Source organism: Diabrotica undecimpunctata, chromosome 5 (assembly GCF_040954645.1).
Source record: "Diabrotica undecimpunctata isolate CICGRU chromosome 5, icDiaUnde3, whole genome shotgun sequence".
NCBI classification, from domain to species: domain Eukaryota; kingdom Metazoa; phylum Arthropoda; class Insecta; order Coleoptera; family Chrysomelidae; genus Diabrotica; species Diabrotica undecimpunctata.
The window spans coordinates 57,319,455-57,338,791 of NC_092807.1; the positions used below are offsets into that span (position 1 = coordinate 57,319,455).

A 19,337-nucleotide genomic window follows, 5' to 3' on the forward strand; every position below is an offset into this window, starting at 1 on the left:
ATATATATATATATATATATTTATTTATATATACATATATACATATGAAAATTACTGAGTTCTCGGGAAGAACCGCGTTGAGAATTTAAAACTCGACGTTTCGACACCCATTTTGGAGCCATTATCAAGAGTGATACGGTTCGGTTCGAGTTCGGGGTCTCAATCTGCCTACTCCCCTCACTCGAGACGCACCATTACTATAAGAGAGTTACGTAAATATCATGAAATCCGTGATGGCATCCCCGGTACATCCAGAGAATTTCACATTATTTTGGATATTTAACGGTTTCGTCTTCATTATACTGTCAATTGATTTAATATATAAAAAATCACATGGTAACAACTTTGGAATCTGGAAGTTAATTTCGTTAAGATCAAAATTTTTCGTCGCCAAAATTGCGCGCACACTGAGCTAATTATGATTCAAGTAATTTTTCAGTTAGAGCCGGAAAGACACTACCAATTAATTATTAATGTTTGGCTCAACAAAATTGCAGAAATTATCTAAAAGTTTCATGCATTGTGTATTTGGATGCAGTTTTATTTTACCGTTTCTAATATTTATTAGATTCTAGATTAGATTAGATATTAGATTATTAGATTATGTATTGTCGTAATTCACCATAAAAACGATTGTGTTAAACATGCATTAATATAATCCGCATATATAAAGAGCATAATCCCGTTAATATCGGAAAAAAAGTATTGCAGTGGTTAATAAAACTGAAAACTGTAAACTGAAAACCGTTGTTCAACGAGCAACTTTCCAGTTGCGACATAATAGAGGACATATTTGTGGTGTTTTTTTCTTTGATATAGATAACTAGATCATTTGCATAAAAGCGGCCTTTTATTGGTTAAGTTATTATTTTTATTATATTGTTAATGGCAACTAGGAATAATGTGCTGCTTGTTGCTGAACTTTGAGAAGTACCGTTCTTCGCAATATAAGTACTAAAGAATCGAACTTTGTTTCATAAAATTTTAAATGTAAGCTAGAATGTGGCCTCCGATGTTATAAATATATAACTTTTAAGAAGGTAAATTTTATACCTGGACCAAAATATGACGTGTAAACTTAAAAAAATGAAATCTGTAACTGTATTGACAAGAAATCCCAACCCATTAATCTAAGAATAAATATCGCTCATATTATGATTTATGCTAATACAGCAAAGTATTTGTGTATTATCATAGGAGATAGGCTTCGCTGAAAAGTCCATCTTAAGAGGAAACGTGAAAACCGTGGTATAAAATATAAAAATATGTACTTAGAGTAGAGTATTCACTGCTAGCTAAAAACTTGAAACCCGTTTAGATGTAGGGTAGTCAGCTTTTGCGATATGCCAGTAAAAGTAATATTTAAGTTCCTCAACGGTTCCAGCACAAAGTATTAAAAAATTTTGTCGATACACCTTGGTATTGTCGCAACAGAGATCTCCATAGAGGCCTAAATGTCAAAACAATTGAGATCATATCCAAATCTGCCTGTAGTTATAAATAGATTATTTATTCTTATTCTATACAGGGTGGTCCTTAAGTAATTGTACAAACAGAAACCGTAGATTCTATACTTTAAAATATTAGGATTTAAGACAACTTGCTTTAATAAAATGTTGATATTAAGAAAGATACAGGGTGTTAAAGTGGAAATTTAAAATTTTATTTTTCGCTATAGCTTTTTCGCTATAACTTTTACGTTTGTAAATATTTTTGGACAAAAATTTACAGTTGAATGTTTTTAAGTGGGATAAATTATAATTTTATACTTACTTTAGTGTAACTAATAGAGGGCGTCAGATATGCCACATGTGTGGCCTAAATTTGCGCTTAACTTTTTTGCTCTTTAAGTTAGCAGCTCTATTTGTGTTAAACAATATTAAAGATACATTATTTTTACAAAGAAAAGGTATACTTGTTAGTAAGCTAAAGATTCAACCGTTTTCGAGATAAATGCATTTTATAAGTCAGCTGCACAATAATTCATAGTTTGATATTTGTGCGGTAAAGCACTGAATACCTTTAGATAAGCATAATTCATAGTTCATTCTTACTAAAATAACTCAAAGATGATAATGTTACACCACAAAATGCTTTGTTATGGGTGCTAAATGTCTTATTGGAGAAAAGATATTTCATCTTCTTCTTTAGGTGCCGTGTCCGTATTCAGACGTTGGCCGTCATCATGTTTACAATTTTCCTTTGCTATCGCTTCTTAAGTTTCTACAATGGCCTTGTATTACTTTTTCTCTATTGTAAAATGCTAACAACCCAAAAAATGTGGTTTATGCAAGATGGTACACCACATTCTAGAGAGAAAGCAGTTAGAACATACTTTTCTGAACGTTGGATTAGTCGTGGTAGTCATATTCCTTGGCAATGTGGCGAGATATTGATATAATTATTTAATTAATTAAAAATCCGAAAAGAATACTCATTGTTCACTACGTAAATTGTTTACCCATTTTTATTAGGACACATAGAAACTAGAGCACAGGTATTGAGTAAGATATATGTGTCCTGTTTCATAATATTTTTGCTACAAATCCAACCTGAAAGACTCAGCATTTTTACAAAAACATCATCGTTGTCCTAATAACCGATATTGTTATAAATAGAGTAAACACACAGGCAATTTATTTCAGCATAATATTAGTTCGTTAGTAAATCATAATAGTCCATTTATTCGAGATGTAATTATAGTTACTCGTAAGCTGTAACGTAATCATATAAATAAGTAATGTCATCAATAGGTTATTCCGTGTGTGTATATAAGTAACCAATGAACGAGATACATCACAGTTTAATACATTATTTAACTTCTGCGACAAATAAGATGTAGTTTCAGAATATACCATAAGATTTGGATATGTATCCAAAATAATATATTCATCCATTATACATTATAGCCACCACGTAGCCCCCAATTTAATCCGCTTGATTTTGGTGTATGTGGCGCATTAAAACAACGGCAAGAATCCCATAAACATTCGCAACCAACTATGGGAAGAAATAAATACTGCAGCAGTTTCTTTAGAATCAATGATGCTATTCTTTTATGGAATATATTGACAAATAAATTAAAGAAAATGGTGGACATATCGAACACTTACTTTGACAAAAAGTTATGTTATTTAGTTTAACTATTTCTTAATTTTGTTTGTAAACAAAATGTTTTTCTTATGACTTTAATTTAACATAAAACGTAAAATGTTTTACGTTTTATGTAAGATGTAAAATCCTATTATTCTGTTATTTTGTCAAATCCTATTATTAATTATCCTGCTGATATATTTATTTTATTTAATGTTTCGTTAATTATTACCTTTAGTTAAAGGTATTTTATACCAAAATTCAGAAGTATTAATGTTTTTGTCTATTTTTTCTTCGTTGAAATGGTAACAAACATAAAAGTTATTGCGAAAAATAAAATTTTACTTTTGCACTTTAACACCCTGTATCTTTCTTAATATCAACATTTTATTAAAGCAATTTGGCTTAAATCGTAATATTTTAAAGTGTAGAATCTACTGTTTCTTTTTGTACAATTACTTAAGGACCACCCTGTATATATATATATATATATATATATATATATATATATATATATATATATATATATATATATATACTATGAATGTTTTAATATATTAAAGTTTTTTATATCTGTTATATACCAACATTTGAACCTGTTTTATAATAATAGTTTCCCTTTAATAATTTCACTTAAAAGAGATTGAATTTAAATGAAGGAATATTATTTGTAGTCTATTGCTTTGTCTACAAAATTTTTAGTGTAAAATAACATAAATATTTATTGTATTTTGTATACATATATATTAACTTCAATTGATTTTAACGATTGAAATACTGAGATATATGTTCGCAGATAATGAAAAATAATGAATATCTAAGTGATTGCAATCAACAAGAATTAAAAATATTAAAAAACTACGTATCTTATCTTTATTGAGATAAATTTTATTATGAATCTGTTCAGTAATATAAAAATTAGTTACTTTTTGAAGTTACTTGGATATAATATCATGGCAAATTTCACACTATTATTTTTAAGTAAGTGCTATTATAATATATCTGGATTTACCCAACAGATTACTAAGAAATGCTTTTAAAGTTTAACTTTATAAATTTCAATTTTGACTGGTGAATTGTCTAAAGTTTGTATATATTTTTAGTGTATGTGTTTTTTTTTTCTCTCTCTTTTTTAGTGTATCTCTAGTGATATATATTTTTGACAAACTAAGTGTATGTAGCAGCCATAATACCTGATTTTTACCATGAATTATCTCTTTAAGGACAAATTCTATTGAGTATTGAGTCAAAGTTCATTATTTTTGTTTTCGTATCTGTTTAAATTTTAATTTAAACATACGAAATAATTAAAAATATTTCGTCAAGTTCCATTTTCATAAAGGGAAACTTAGCAACATTTTGTAATTTTGTAGGGGGCTTTAACTTTAGCTTTTCGGCAGCCAGTGTAAAATGTGAACCCCCAGTGACAAGAATTGACTTAATAAAGCAATACGTAAAATAGATCTGTGCAAGAAATAATTTGTTTTACACATCTTCTCTTAACTAACTTTGTGTAAAGTGCATAGTTTTATTCATTAAAGGTAACACCTTAAATAGTGCTCTGTTAGAAGCAATACTTTCTTTCTGACATATTTTCTCAATTTACACAATACTTTGTGTAACGTATAGCTTCTGCCTTGTAAGAGATAATAGTAAAGTGAGAAAGTGTTATCTCCATGAGATAACAATACATTGTTTCTTAAATCACTCAGAATACAATACTTTGTGCTTCACTTGAATTTAACACTCCAGGATTGGCTACCAACGCACTTGCATTGGACTTTACCAACTAAACCTTTTGTGCTAAAGACGGACTCTTTCTTTTGTGAAATGAACCATCAACACCAAAACTGTAAGTTTTCAAGTTTTAAGCTATGTAAGTTTATTGTTTTACCACTATTTCTAAGTTTTAGCTAGAATAGCGAGTTTAGTATTTATATTTAACCCATTCATGCCCAAAAATATTTATGCTTATTTTTTTTTTTTTTTCTTAAAAATTTAGACTCTAAAAGTCACAAAATTAACAATAATCGACGTTTACAATATGAAAAACTTCATTTTTTTTTGATAATAGACTATTGCGAAAACACAACACTGGGCAGTTAGGATGTAAAAAAAATTAAATACGTTATTTGGAATGTTTTATTGAATCATACAAAAAAATTATTAAAACGGATATTAAAATAATATAAAAAAAAACGGGTGTGGCAGGCAGTCCAGTGGGACTGCCGGTGGAAGTTACACTTCTACACACGCATTCGCCGATACAAATTTATTTGGGAGTCAATCTGCACAATCATTACATATGTAATTCTATAGGTAAGACATAGCAGAAAGAGAAACAGAATTAATAACAACTTACTAACAATGAAGGATTGAATCAATATTTTGATGAAAATGTATATTTTTATTTTCATATATGTATGAAAGGAGTTGAATGCAAATTTTTTTTTACGCACACTCTGCAGTAAAATACATTGTTTGTTTTGTTATTAATATAATAACACAATACAAATTAAACTGCAATATTCATAAGTATTTAAAAATGACAATAATATACATAAAAAAATACACTACAATACAGTGCAACATAATTCCATATAATAATACAATACGAATTAAAATGCAATATCAATAAGTATTTAAAAATGACAATAATGTAATAATATTAATAAAAAGTCCTCCACGACTGGGAATGGAACCCCGGTCTCTCGCGTGACAGGCGGGGATACTGACTACTACACTAACGAGGACATGACACAAATGTATTTCAAAATTGACAGTTCTGGATCATACAGTGATTTATTGAGATTATTATTTTGAAATACAAAAGACTAATATAATTATGAACATTTAATAAATAATACAAAACATATCACATAAATAATAATATTAATAAATATTTTATTATATGTATATTATATGTATATATATCTTTATATTATATATATATATATATATATATATATATATATATAATATTAAATTATATAAACAAAAGGAACATTTTATATTCGAGAGAGGAAGAGAGAGAAAATATATCTTCTGTCTCTCTCTTACTCATTATCTTACATATGTAATGATTTCACAGATTCACTCCCATACAAATTTCCAACGTGGAGCGCGCGTATGGAAGTATAACTTCAAAAATTATTAAGTATTACCATGAAATTTAATAAAACATTTTTCATGTAAGGCAACTTTACATTTAATACATTTTTTATTGGTTATTGAGTGACAAAGTACGCATCGAGTTCGTTTTTCTTAGGTAGAAATAAGATGGCCGATGTTGTCGAATCTTATGTAATGTTGTTTATGGAAGATTGATATGGACCAGGTTTTCTTGGAGAAGTTCCGAATATCGTCAACAAAGCTTTGGCTATTTGTCGACGAAACTGCAGCAAATTCATTTCGGATTATTCAGAGATAATGTGTCTCATTCTACGGTAAATTAACCAAGCATTTTGTATGGAGACATCAAGACCCCAGATAAATAAAGGCCAATACTATTTCTTGGATCTTATATTTGTTCTGCAATAGGCAATATTTTGATCCATCCGATCAGTTCCTCTCATATTTTCGTTATAAGCCCGAATAAGATGTGGTTGTGTTACTTTAATTTTTTTTGCTTTGGGCAAAGGAGTATCTGTTCGCTTAATAAACTGGCGTCGTTTTATGGAAATTCGATGCCAAAGTAACTATGCTGTTGTCATTCCACCTACATAAAAGCACCTTATTTTTTCTCGTCGTACCAATTTTCGTAAGTACCACGTATGGATTTTTTAAACTTTTCACTATATGGACACTTTTCTGTTCTATTTAATCGTATGGTTCCTACGTAACTTATTCCATTCGATGTTAAAAAATTAATTAGTTTCATAGAGGCAAAATAATTATCAGTATATAAGCAATGTGGCATAACCCTATAGCATAGAATTTTAGGATTAAGTTGAGCAAACTGCAATATTATTCTACCTCCAAGGCCAAATTCTTTTTTGTATTCATTGGGTTTTCCCTTGACTCCTTGATAAATATTGAAATTTATAAGGTAACCAGATTTCGGATTTAAACACCACGATTTATACCCAAAGCGTATGGGCTTGCTTTTTCATACATGACGCCCATAGTATGGTATCATGGCCTCATCAACGCTAGATTCGGTTTCCCATACAGTATATTCAGTAAATGATTTGCGGAGACTTTCAAGGTACGGAGAAATTTTGTATGCTTTGTCTATGTTTGGGTTATCGTTAAAATGGAGGAATCTTATAATGGTTTCAAATCGGTTACGACGCATGTTACTTTAAATATTATTCGTGCTGTACCGACTAACTAGTAAAATCCCTATAAAGGAGGCTTTTAACTCGTCTACTCCAAATTCTAACGTAGTACCTTTTTAAAGAGCATAACGAACTGTCTCCTTTACAATATTTGTTAAAAGCTCTTCATTGAAAAAAAATCAAAGATCTGCAAAGGATTTAGGGGTCGAGTTAGTTCTTTTATGTTCAGTATCCAAATAAAGGAAATTTTCATCTGGTAAATATCCCTGAATCCATTTCCGTGGTAGAAGAGTTACATTTTTTGCACGAATCTCAGTAGATGCCCCTTAAATATCTCGAATTTCTTCATTTTATGTTTATATTTATGTTTCCATTTCAATGTATTCCGTAAGTTCTTCTTCCCGAACTTGTATCACACTTTAAAGATCTGCCTCTTTTTCATATAAATTTATATTTTCTTCGTCAATCCTTCTTTCTTCTTCTTGATGAATTACAGATGAATTAAACAACATATTTTTGTTTAGGTTATTGAATGTTCCTTCGCAGTCTTCATATCCGCTATCTTCATCAGTCAATTGAGTGGAGTCGGGAGATGCTAGGAAAACATCTGCACTGGAAACCGACTCTATAAGGTTCGATTCATCCAGCATGGACATAATTATATGTGTTCTTTATTAAAAAAATTTTTTTAAGGCGACTATTATTACTACTATGACCGAAACTGGTCGAGCAAGTTGATTTGACATCTTATTTTTACCTTCTAGAACAAAAATGATTTTATATAGGTACTAATAATATTCTTTGTGTCCAGTGTTGCGAAAACGCAACACTAATAATTGGGCAGTTGTACCAACTAGCACAGATAAAATAATAGCACTTCCTTGATAGATATATCTTTTTCAATGATTTAACAATACGTTGCTACCAAAAACCAAATTTTTGTCCAGTTAATTTTTACACAAACGACTTACTACTAACTAAAAACACGTGTTCACAGAAGTCAAAATTAACCTACAACTTTCAATATTCTGTTAAGTCTTTTATTTATTTATAATTATTTATATTTTGTTGTGAATTCTTTAATTTATAATGTCTTGTTCTTATCTTAATTCATTAAAAAGCACAATAATTTATATTAATTTATTTAAAGAATAATACATAATTTATATAGCCGAGCGTAACAATTAAAACCGCGAGCACGTCTTCAAAATCAACTGACTGATCCTCCATATAAAATTTCTCTTTTATATAAACCTCCGTTAGTTCCGGAATTCTCTATAGCAGACTCGAACATAACGGGAACGCCATCGAATAAACTAGAAGGAGGTCAACAGCTAAAACTAGTTTTCCAACTGCTTGGAAACCCTCGAGTCGTGGCCCATGACTCATCATAATTCGGGTCATCGTCTCGACCGGTTCAGGTAAATTTCTGCCGGCTAATCGAAGGCTCTCGTAAAATCTAAAACAGAAGTGAATAAACAAGATGTTTACATGCTTTTTAATATGACTCATATTGTTTTACGTAACATTGCCCCCCTCTTAAAAGATGGTTCCTCCTGGAACCTTGTCGGGACTAGAACTGGAACGGTATGCTGGTATCGGCAACTGGACCCTCTTTTACAACTTCCAGTTGTATAAAAATGACAAGGGACGGTTTTCTCTCCGCACCAGTAACTATGCGGATTGCAACAGACTAACACCTGGACTTCGGTGTCTTTAAAGATCTCCTCCACCAAATTTCGGATAACCCTCCAATCTAATTGGCGGCACTCCAACTTTGGCATGGCTAACTTTTGCACGTCGGACTCTAGTACGTGCTCTCTCAATTGAAGTAAGGCTTCCCATACATCTCGGTAGGTAGGTTGGTCACGGGCAGTGTCTTTTGTTACCAGGTAGAAAAGGTAACGTGATGCATCTTGGAGTTTTAAGGTTTTACCGGGAGCTGGCACTTGGCATTGAAGTTCTGCAACTCGACCAAACTTCCTTCGAAAGACGGATGCCAACCCTGGTGCGTCTTTGATACTGGCAGGGACGGTAAGGGCCAGCGAGTAGTCATCGGGGAGCGCGAGTAGATCTTGCTTTTCTTCAGTGGTAACACCATGTCTTGCTTTACCGGTACCTCCATAGGCACCCATGAATTCCTCCTGAATTCCTGAAACGTGAGGTCAGACATGTCTTGGACTTGGTTTACTTCCACTTCTTCATCTACGTCGTGGTCACCTTCGAAAGACGCCAGCCGGTTATGGTGTACTATCATCGGCTTTCCCCTCGGAATCTTGCTTATTCGGTAGATGACATCGTTGATCTTCTCCATAATTAGGTATGGGCCTTCCCAAAACTGCTGCAATTTGGAAGAACAACCTTTTCGCTTCTTGGGATTATAGAGCCAGACCTTGTCGTTCTTCTTAAAGCAACCCTTTTTGGCTTGTGTATCGTACCGTTTCTTCATTCGGTCGCTAGCGATCTGAAGGTGAGAACGGACCAACTCATGTACATCGTCCATTCTTCTTCGTAATTCGATCACATAATCTTCACCTGCTACATCTTCTCCAGTTCGACATCCAAACTCGAGATCACAAGGTAGTCGCATTTCGCGTCCGAATAGGACTTTGGCTGGTGTCTGGCCTGTTGATTCGTTAACAGCAGATCTGTAGGCCATTGTGAAGAACGGAAGGTATTGGTCCCAGTCTCGCTGATGATCGGACACCATCTTTGTCAAATATTTACCAACTGTCCTATTCATTCGTTCTACCATACCATCCGATTGCGGATGATACGCGGTAGTTCTTGTTTTCTTCATGCCTAGTCTATCACATATTCCTTGGAATAGATCGCTTTCGAAGTTCCTGCCTTGGTCACTATGTATCTCCAAAGGCACTCCAAATCGGCTGATATATTCTTCTGGTCGGGAAGTGCGTAAATCTCGACCCACTTAGTAAAGTAATCCATTACTACCAACATGTACTTGCCTTCATCTTCACTTTCTGGAAATGGCCCAGCGATGTCCAAAGCTATTCTTTCAAACGGGCTTCCAACATTATATTGTCTCATAGGAGCTTTCCTTTTTCGGTAAGGCCCGTTACTCGTGGCACAAATAGTACATTTCTTACACCAGTCTTTTACATCGTCGGAACTGTTCATCCAATAAAACCGTTCCCGAATTCGCTTAAGGGTTTTCTTTACACCAAAATGCCCTCCCGATGGACTGTCGTGTAACTGACGAAGTACTTCGGCTATTCTGCTCTTTGGGATCACCAACTGTCTTCTCTTCTCTGAACCGTCATCATTTTCCAGGACTCGTTTGAGCAAGCCATCTTCGATGATAAATGAGTCCCACTGGGCCCAATACGTCTTAACTACTGAGCATAGGTTTGATATTTCCTGCCAAGGTGGTCGACGGTTTTCCTCTTTCCATTTTCGGATTTTCTGTATAACTGGATCTCTCTCCTGTTCTTCCCTTATCTTAGTAGGCGTCCAGTCGTCGTTGACAATCGTCGTTCTTAGCACTGCTGCTTCCTTGGATTCCGTTTTGTTGCAGTGGGAACACTCTGCTGGGCATGGCCTTCTGGAAAGAGAATCAGCGTTTCTGTGGCTAACTCCGGCCCGGTGCTCAATCTTAAAATCGTATTCTTGGAGTCGTTCGATCCACCTGGCTATCTGACCCTCTGGATTCTTAAACTGCATCAACCACTTAAGGGCGGCATGGTCGGTTCGGATTAGAAATTTTCTGCCATAGAGGTATTGATAGAAGTGCTCTACTGATTTAACTACTGCTAGAAGTTCTCTTCTCGTGACGCAATAATTCCGCTCAGGTTTTCAAAGAACTTTACTAAAATATCCGAGGACTCGTTCCTGTCCTCCTTGAATCTGAGACAGCACTCCTCCAATTCCCACATTACTTGCATCCGTATCTAAGATGAACTCTCCTTCTGGCAGTGGATACCCTAAAATTGGTGCTGTTATTAGATGCTTTTTTAAGGTCTTAAAGGCATTTTGGCAGTCTGTATCCCAGCGGTATTCTCTTGCTTGCTCTGTAAGTCGCGTTAATGGCTTAGCGATATCTGCAAACTTCTTAATAAACCTCCGGTAGTAAGTACATAGTCCACGAAAACTTCTCACTTGATGTTTTCAGTTGGTTTCGGCCATTCCTTAATGGAATCGATTTTTCCCTTTTCCACAGCCACTCCTTCTTTACTGACTATATGACCCAGATAATTGACTTTACCTTGAAATAGCTGGCACTTCTTGGGGTTTAACATCAATTGGGCGGCTTTAAGTCGATTAAAAACGTTTTCTAAATTCTTCAAATGTTCTTCAAATGTCTTCCCCAAGACGATTATGTCATCTAAATAAACCAGGCATGTTTTCCAAGATAACCCTCTTAACACATTTTCCATAAGCCTCTCAAATGTCGCAGGAGCATTACAGAGTCCAAATGGCATAACGTTGAATTGCCACAATCCAGATCCTGTGGTGAAGGCTGTCTTTTCTTTATCTACTGGGTCCATTTCTACCTGCCAGTATCCAGACTTCAAATCCAAAGTAGAAAACAATTTACTTCCAGCCAATGTGTCCAATGTGTCATCGATCCGAGGCAGAGGATAACTATCTTTCTTGGTAACGTTGTTCAGCAAACGGTAATCCACACAGAACCTCGTCGTTCCGTCTTTCTTCTTAACCAGGACCACCGGAGAGACCCATGGGCTCGTAGAAGGTTCTATCACCCCGTCTTTCTTCATTTCCTGAACAATCGTTTCAGCTTCCTCTCTTTTCGCCTGCGGTAATCGTCGAGCTGTTTGACAAATTGGCTTAGCATTACCAGTATCAATTTTATGCTTAACAACGGTAGTTCTTCCCCCTTTCGGTACGAAAATATCACGATACTGCCGAAGAAATTCCCTTAATTTCCTTTTTTCAATTTGATTCAGAGACTGTCCTGCAACTGCAACCATTTGGTCGAATTTGTCGTTGGAATTATCAGATGTTGTCACCTGACGGATTATGGATGTCACAGGTATACAAGTTCCTACTTTTGTCTCTTTCTTTATGGTCACTGGGTAGTCGTTGACATTGATAAGTCTCACAGGAATTTCTTTAGCCGAAGTCACCAATTCCTTTCCAATTATGATTCCACGACCAACCTCATCGTCGTGGTTCCAAGGCTCCATCATAAGAGGTCTCCCTTCGTCCACCATTCCCTGTAGCCGCGCTACTATGATCGTTTCGCTTCTCGCAGGCACGACTGTATCTTCTGTAATGGCTGCTTGCACAGTGTTGTCATTATGTGGATGGAGAAATACCTCCTCGTTGCCAACTTTGATTACCTTATTCTTAAAATCCAATTGGAATCCATGCATATTTATTACGTCCATTCCTAATATAACATCCTCTTCGATCTCAGCAACTATAACAGTATGGACAAACTTTTCTGCTCCAATTCCTAATTGTATCTGGATTTCTCCATGAATGTTGGCATTTTCACCTGTAGCGGTCCGAAGTCGCAACCTCGTTGGTAACAGTTTCTTTCGGCTGTTTATAACTGTCGGGCGTATAATGGTTCTGGTCGCTCCGGTATCCACCAACAACGTATGCTTTTTACCATTTATGTCTCCATCTACATATACACTATCTTCACGACATTTCGAAGAAGCTATTAGTATGAGAGGGTCTTTGGAAAAGTTCTGGGTCGAAGCTGCCCCCCTAAGGCTGATCCGTTCTAGTTTTCCTGATGGTGAGTTTCTTGATTTGCGTCGTACCTAGGGTGCTTACAGGAGCTTCGTACGTGTCCTATTTCGCCACAATTCCAGCATCTGATGGTCTTCGTTTTCTTGTATGTCATGCTTTTCATCATATTAACGAGCTGGTCAAGTTTATCTTCATCTCCTTCCTCTTTTACAGTCCTAACTTTACTGTACCCGCCAGAGGCCTGCGTAGCTGACTGGTATTCGAGGGCGGCGGATAGGACATCAACCAGCGTCTTGTGACGAGCTAATCGCAGTGTTCTCTGCATTTCATGATCACGAAGACCATCAATAAACGTTTGAACTGCCAATTTTTCCATCATGTCTTCGGGAGCTGTTGGATAAGCATATCGTACTAATCTGGCAATATCTACCTCATATTCTTGAAGAGCCTCATCTTTCTTCTGTCTACGATTTTTAAGCTGTGACTGATATACATGCTCCAAATGTTCGTGGCCATATCGCATATTTAACCTCTTCTTCAGTTGTTCGAAATCATCGGTCTCCTCTACGGCTATGGTCTGAAGCACATCTAAGGCATCTCCTCGAAGAGCGATAGTCAGATTTACAGCCTTTTCTTTTTCAGACCATCCATTTGCTCTTGCGGCTGATTCGAACTGTTTCATGTAGTTGTTCCATGATGATTTTCCGTCGAAAGTTGGGACTTTAACATGAATAGAACCTCCACTTCCTTCAAATTTCGGCCGTGTCTCCAACTTAAATTTCGTCTCGTCTTCTTTTATCTCCACTGTAACTGGATTGTTTCCTCTCTCTGCTGTCCCTGTTTCCTCCATCTTCCTTTCCATCTCTTTAATCTTTTCTTCGAAGGCCGACATATCGGCAGCAACTTGGTTTTTTAACGAAGACATTCTATCGTCGAGGGCAGACATCTCAGAAGTTACTTTAGAGATTTCCAAAGAGATATTAGCAGAGACTTTGCTTTCCAGCGAAGAAAACTTTGTTCTCTAATGATGCGATGTCACCAGAAACTTTCGAAATATCGCCAGAAACTTTGTTCTCTAATGATGCGATGTTACCAGAAACTTTCGAAATCGACGAGAGGACAGCATCTTCAAATATATAAGTCTCTGGATCTAGTCCTTCTTCTAGCAAAGCGTTCTTTAGTCGTTGGACCAACTCAGCCTTTTTCCGGTAGAAGCTAATTCTCTGTCTTCAAGATGTCTTCTTAAATTAGTCACTGTCAGCTCATAAATCGTAGCCATTTCCACAATTTCCACTTATTCCACTTTTCTTCTGACACCACTGTTAAGTCTTTTATTTATTTATAATTATTTATATTTTGTTGTGAATTCTTTAATTTATAATGTCTTGTTCTTATCTTAATTCATTAAAAAGCACAATAATTTATATTAATTTATTTAAAGAATAATACATAATTTATATAGCCGAGCGTAACAATTAAAACCGCGAGCGCGTCTTCAAAATCAACTGACTGATCCTCCATATAAAATTTCTCTTTATATAAACCTCCGTTAGTTCTGGAATTCCCTATAGCAGACTCGAACATAACGGGAACGCCATCGAATAAACTAGAAGGAGGTCAACAGCTAAAACTAGTTTTCCAACTGCTTGGAAACCCTCGAGTCGTGGCCCATGACTCATCATAATTCGGGTCATTGTCTCGACCGGTTCAGGTAAATTTCTGCCGGCTAATCGAAGGCTCTCGTAAAATCTAAAACAGAAGTGAATAAACAAGATGTTTACATGCTTTTTAATATGACTCATATTGTTTTACGTAACAATTCCATATGTTAATAGAAACCTAAGTTTTGCGATCAATTCCCATTAAAGCATACATAGGAAACTGTTGTGAAATAAATCTTAACTTTGACTGCCCGAAAAAGTCATGTCATTTTTCAAAAGATGATGCCATAATGGGCTATGTCAACTATTGCGTAAACGCAAAATTGGTCATTAATGGGTTAATTTCATAATTTATTTTGTATTATTAATAATTACCATTTGTTTTTCTCATTTACAATATACAATTTGTCCTAATTCTGCAATATTTTTTCGTCTATCTAGCGTTGATGGAATTGTATATCATTTTATTTTCTCTTTTTAGTACCTTTGTTTCTTACAGTTTTTCTTTGAGGCACAACATTGATTTGAATATTACAATAAGGGTTTTCTATTTACGATCCTCCACCTGTGTTTTGTAGTTCTTTTATCCAAGATTTATGTAACTCATTTGTTAACAGTACCCTTATATATTTTCTTAATTTTTTGGTGAGAAAAAATCCTAGAGTCTTGATTGGTACAAGGTTTCTCCTGGTACATAAAAAAATTCGTCAAATTTGGACTGAAGTCTTATTTTTCTTTTTTGTTAAAATAATATACTATTTAGTTTTCTTTAAGTAAAAGTCCAAGAATCTTGAAACTTGGTTCGTAGGTTCCTTTTGGTATAAGAAAAAGTCCAAAAACATTGAAACTTGATACATAGGGCTTCCTCGGTGTAAGTAAAAACTATGTTAAATATGTCTTTAACAAGTCTTTTTTGTGTCCTTTTATTTCGTGAGTAAAAAATCATAGTTTTAAAACTTAAGACATAAAAATAAAAAGCTAAATTAAGTATATAAGAAAATGTTATAAAATTAAAAAAAAACACGTCAATTTGTATTAGGAGGGTGACGAATTTGTATGCAAAATACATGCCCTCAAATGTAACCCTATTGCCGCGCATCAATCCCAAGTTTTTTTAATGGCAAGTGTGGTAAATTGGCACATCATTTGAAAGGTATTTTTATTTTCTACACGGCCCTTAATTTTTTTTGTTTTTAATTTACGTAATAACTTTATAGGTAATTTTGGATTTAACTAATTTATTGTTTGAGTAATAGAAATAATGAGAAAGATATAAAATGTCACCAAATTAACTAATTAAACGATCTTAGTGACCTCCCGAGAAAACCCGATAATATGCATAGGTGACGATCGCATAAAACGCGTGAAAACTTTTAAATACCTTGGTACCACAATCAATGACCAATCGGATCCACAACATGAGATAAAAACCCGAATACAAATGGCAAGACAAGCTTTTGTGAAATTCAGACTGCTCCTTGTAATCAAAACCTAAATTTCGAAATACGCTACAGAATGGTCAAGTGCTACATATGGTCCTTCTTGTGATCATTGAGAAGAATGATGCGCATACCTTGGGTGGATAGAGTTCGAAACGATAACGTCCTTAAGAGAGCCGGCGTGGAAAGAGAAATCTTTGAACTAATTAAAAAACCCAAGATTGGTTACCTTGGGTACATATTGAGAGGAGCAAAATATGAAATACCACAGTTAATCCTACAAGGGAAGATCGAAGGTAGGAGAGGAGCCGGCCGCAAACAATTATCCTGGTTAAGGAATATTAAAGAATGGATAGGAATACACAATACAGGCGAGCTGTGTCACGCCGCCAAGAACAGAATTCTAGTAATGAGATAGTCACCTACGCACTTTGGTGTATGGCATGTTAAGAAGAACTGACCTCCAATACAATAATTCAATCAACCTGCAAATCGATATCTACATGCCACTCTATTGAAAATAATTTTTTTTTTTTTTTGTAAAAATGTCACTTTTCATATGAATTTTTTTTTAAAGATAATGAATCCTAATTATCTTCTTTAGTGTTTGCCAGGTTACCTTTTATTATTGTAAAAGTTCACAAAAATGGGATATTATAGTGAAGAAAGAATAGAATTAGTTAAGCTATACTATGTAAATAATCAGTGTGCTAAGGCTGCGGCAAGGATCTTTATTACCAACCACCTAGAAAAAAGAGTAAGTCACCAATACGTTAAACATTTACCTGATGAGTTTGAAGTTATAGGTGACGTTAACAACATCAAGTACGGAGTAGACCTTCAAGTGCGAAATGAAGCAGTTGAAGTGGCGGTATTGGGTCATTTACAAATGGACATTCGACAGTCTATCAGACAACTATCTCATGCATCTGGTGTATCAGCATCTAGTGTTAGCTAATCAATAGCTTTATCAATTTAACGAAGATGATCCTGATCGTATGCTTCAATTTTGTGAAGAATTTAGTAAAATCATATATAAAACCAACATCGATTGTACAATACGTGTTTTTTCAACGATTGTACTTTTATGTTAAATGTTGAAGTACATAGACATAATTGTCGTTATTGCAGTAACAATAATTCTTATTTATTCATAGAGACACATACACAAACTTCTCAGAAATTAAATGTATGGGTTGGCAATTTAGGAAATCACGTTATTGGACCATTATTTCTTGAAGGAAATCTTAACGGAACAACTTATTTAAATTTGTTAGAAGACGTTATTGATGCTCTTATCACTGACACATTGGAATCTGATAATAATCTTTTAGGGGATGAACTGACTTTCCAATAAGACGGGGCACCCCCACATTATGATATATGCTTAAAACAATTTTTGAATCAACGCGTTTCAGGGCATTGGATTGGCAGAAGGGTCCCAATAGAGTAGCCGGCCAGATCACCAGATTATTCACCATAGGATTATTTTTGTGCGAATTCCTAAAATCAAAAATATACGCCACTCCACCTGCAGATCTTGCAGAGTTGTGACAAAGAATTGTGAAAAATGCCGATTATTGACAAAGGAGGTATTGTCAAATAAACGAAGAGGCTTTGAAAATATACTGTATTATTGTATGAAGGTCACAGGAGGACATTTCGAACATTTAATTGGTTAATTTAATAAAATTTTATTTTTTATGTTATTACTGTGTTCAACCAATAAATTAATTAAATCCAAAATTATCTTCAAAGTTATATCCAAAAATTAAAAAAAAAATAGAGTGTTGTGTAGAGAAAAAAAAATACCTTTCAATTGATGTACCATTCGACCACACTTGCTATTAAAAAAAACAAGGGGTTGGTGAGAGGCAGTAGGGGGTTACATTTGTGGACATGAATTTGGCATAAAAATTCGTCCCCCTCCTAATACAAATTTACGTGTTTTTTTTTTTGAAGAAACTCTTGGTTTCTGAGTTTCTGGGGGGTCAAATTTTCATTGGAATAAACTGTATAATATATAAATAGTGTTATAGAAATATTGGTAGTGATTAATGAATACTATTTTATTAAACTGATAATGACTCATACTTTGGATACTGCTCAATAAAACTTAATTTTATGATGAAAGTTATGAAACATTAAAAGGATATTATATAATCGACTCTGCTTTCTAGATTTTATAGTAAATAATCCAGTCTTGTTCGATCATTCATAGAGAGAACACGTATATTTACAGGTGCTTAAATAGTTATTACGACCAGTTTTTTGTGACTATCAATAATAAACCAATTTCACTCCGGACAAATAAACCCAATTTTTGTGTTTATTTAAGTGTTTATTATTGTTTTTGTTTGTGTGTATGTAGTGGTAGTTTACAAAAATGGATGAAAACTCTCCCCCTGATAAAGGGGGGACCCAAAATATGGACCAAGTGGAAGAATGCCTACAAACCAAGGAACAGAAAAAAGGAATTAAGCTGTCTAATCTACAAAAAGTGTATCTCTATACGGATAAGGTATATGTATTCATTGAAAAAACAAATAAAGAAAATATTGGCAAACTGCATCCTATGAAGGTAGGTCATATTTTACATGAACATGAAAAATTAGCAATCAAAAATATTCTTAGTATTGACAGAGTAGGGAAGAATAGGGTAAGAGTACAAGTTAAAAGCCCCAAAGATGCAAATAATTTAGTAAAAAATGAAAATTTAAAAGAGGAACAACTAAAAGCATATATTCCAAATAATTTGCTTTAACGAAAAGACATAATAAAAAACGTAGATACTGCTTTTAATGACCAATATGTTTTTGATAATATAATATCCAATATAAAAGTAACGGAAATCACTCGACTCAAAAGGAAAATTGACTTAAATGGAGAAAAAGTATATGTCCCCAGACAAATGGTATTACTTACTTATGTACTCTATGTGCATACAATGCTTCAAATGCTTGCAACATGGACACATATTTCGTAATTGCAACAGTACAAAAACCAGATGTATTAACTGTGGACAAGAGAAAAACGATGATCATAACTGTAAAGACCCACAAGACAGTTATTGTATACACTGTAAAAATTATGAGCATAAATCCATTTCCAAACAATGTTCAAAATTTAAAGAACAAAATTAAATTAAAAGACATATGGCCGAAAAAAATTTAACTTTC

At 34.2% G+C, this 19,337-nt stretch overlaps 1 protein-coding gene and 1 long non-coding RNA gene across 4 annotated transcripts in view; one reads left to right on the forward strand and one right to left on the reverse strand.

Annotated features, from left to right (window-relative positions):
- The window catches only part of LOC140441324 (uncharacterized), a 160,369-nt gene that overhangs the window by 51,257 nt on the left and 89,775 nt on the right, over positions 1-19,337 (forward strand). Inside the window, exon 1 of one of the 3 annotated variants that reach the window (XM_072531974.1) lies at positions 3,983-4,074. The exons of 1 other annotated variant lie outside the window; for it this stretch is intronic. In XM_072531974.1, the coding sequence (XP_072388075.1) occupies positions 3,987-4,074 (88 nt within the window). In that variant the 5' untranslated portion in view covers positions 3,983-3,986. Of the gene's footprint in view, positions 1-3,982; positions 4,075-4,823; positions 4,946-19,337 lie in introns of those variants that run through there. One more of the 3 variants, XM_072531975.1, reaches the window with a different exon arrangement.
- Positions 1-19,337, reverse strand: part of LOC140441325 (uncharacterized) — a 67,108-nt gene that overhangs the window by 8,956 nt on the left and 38,815 nt on the right. The window lies entirely within an intron of this gene.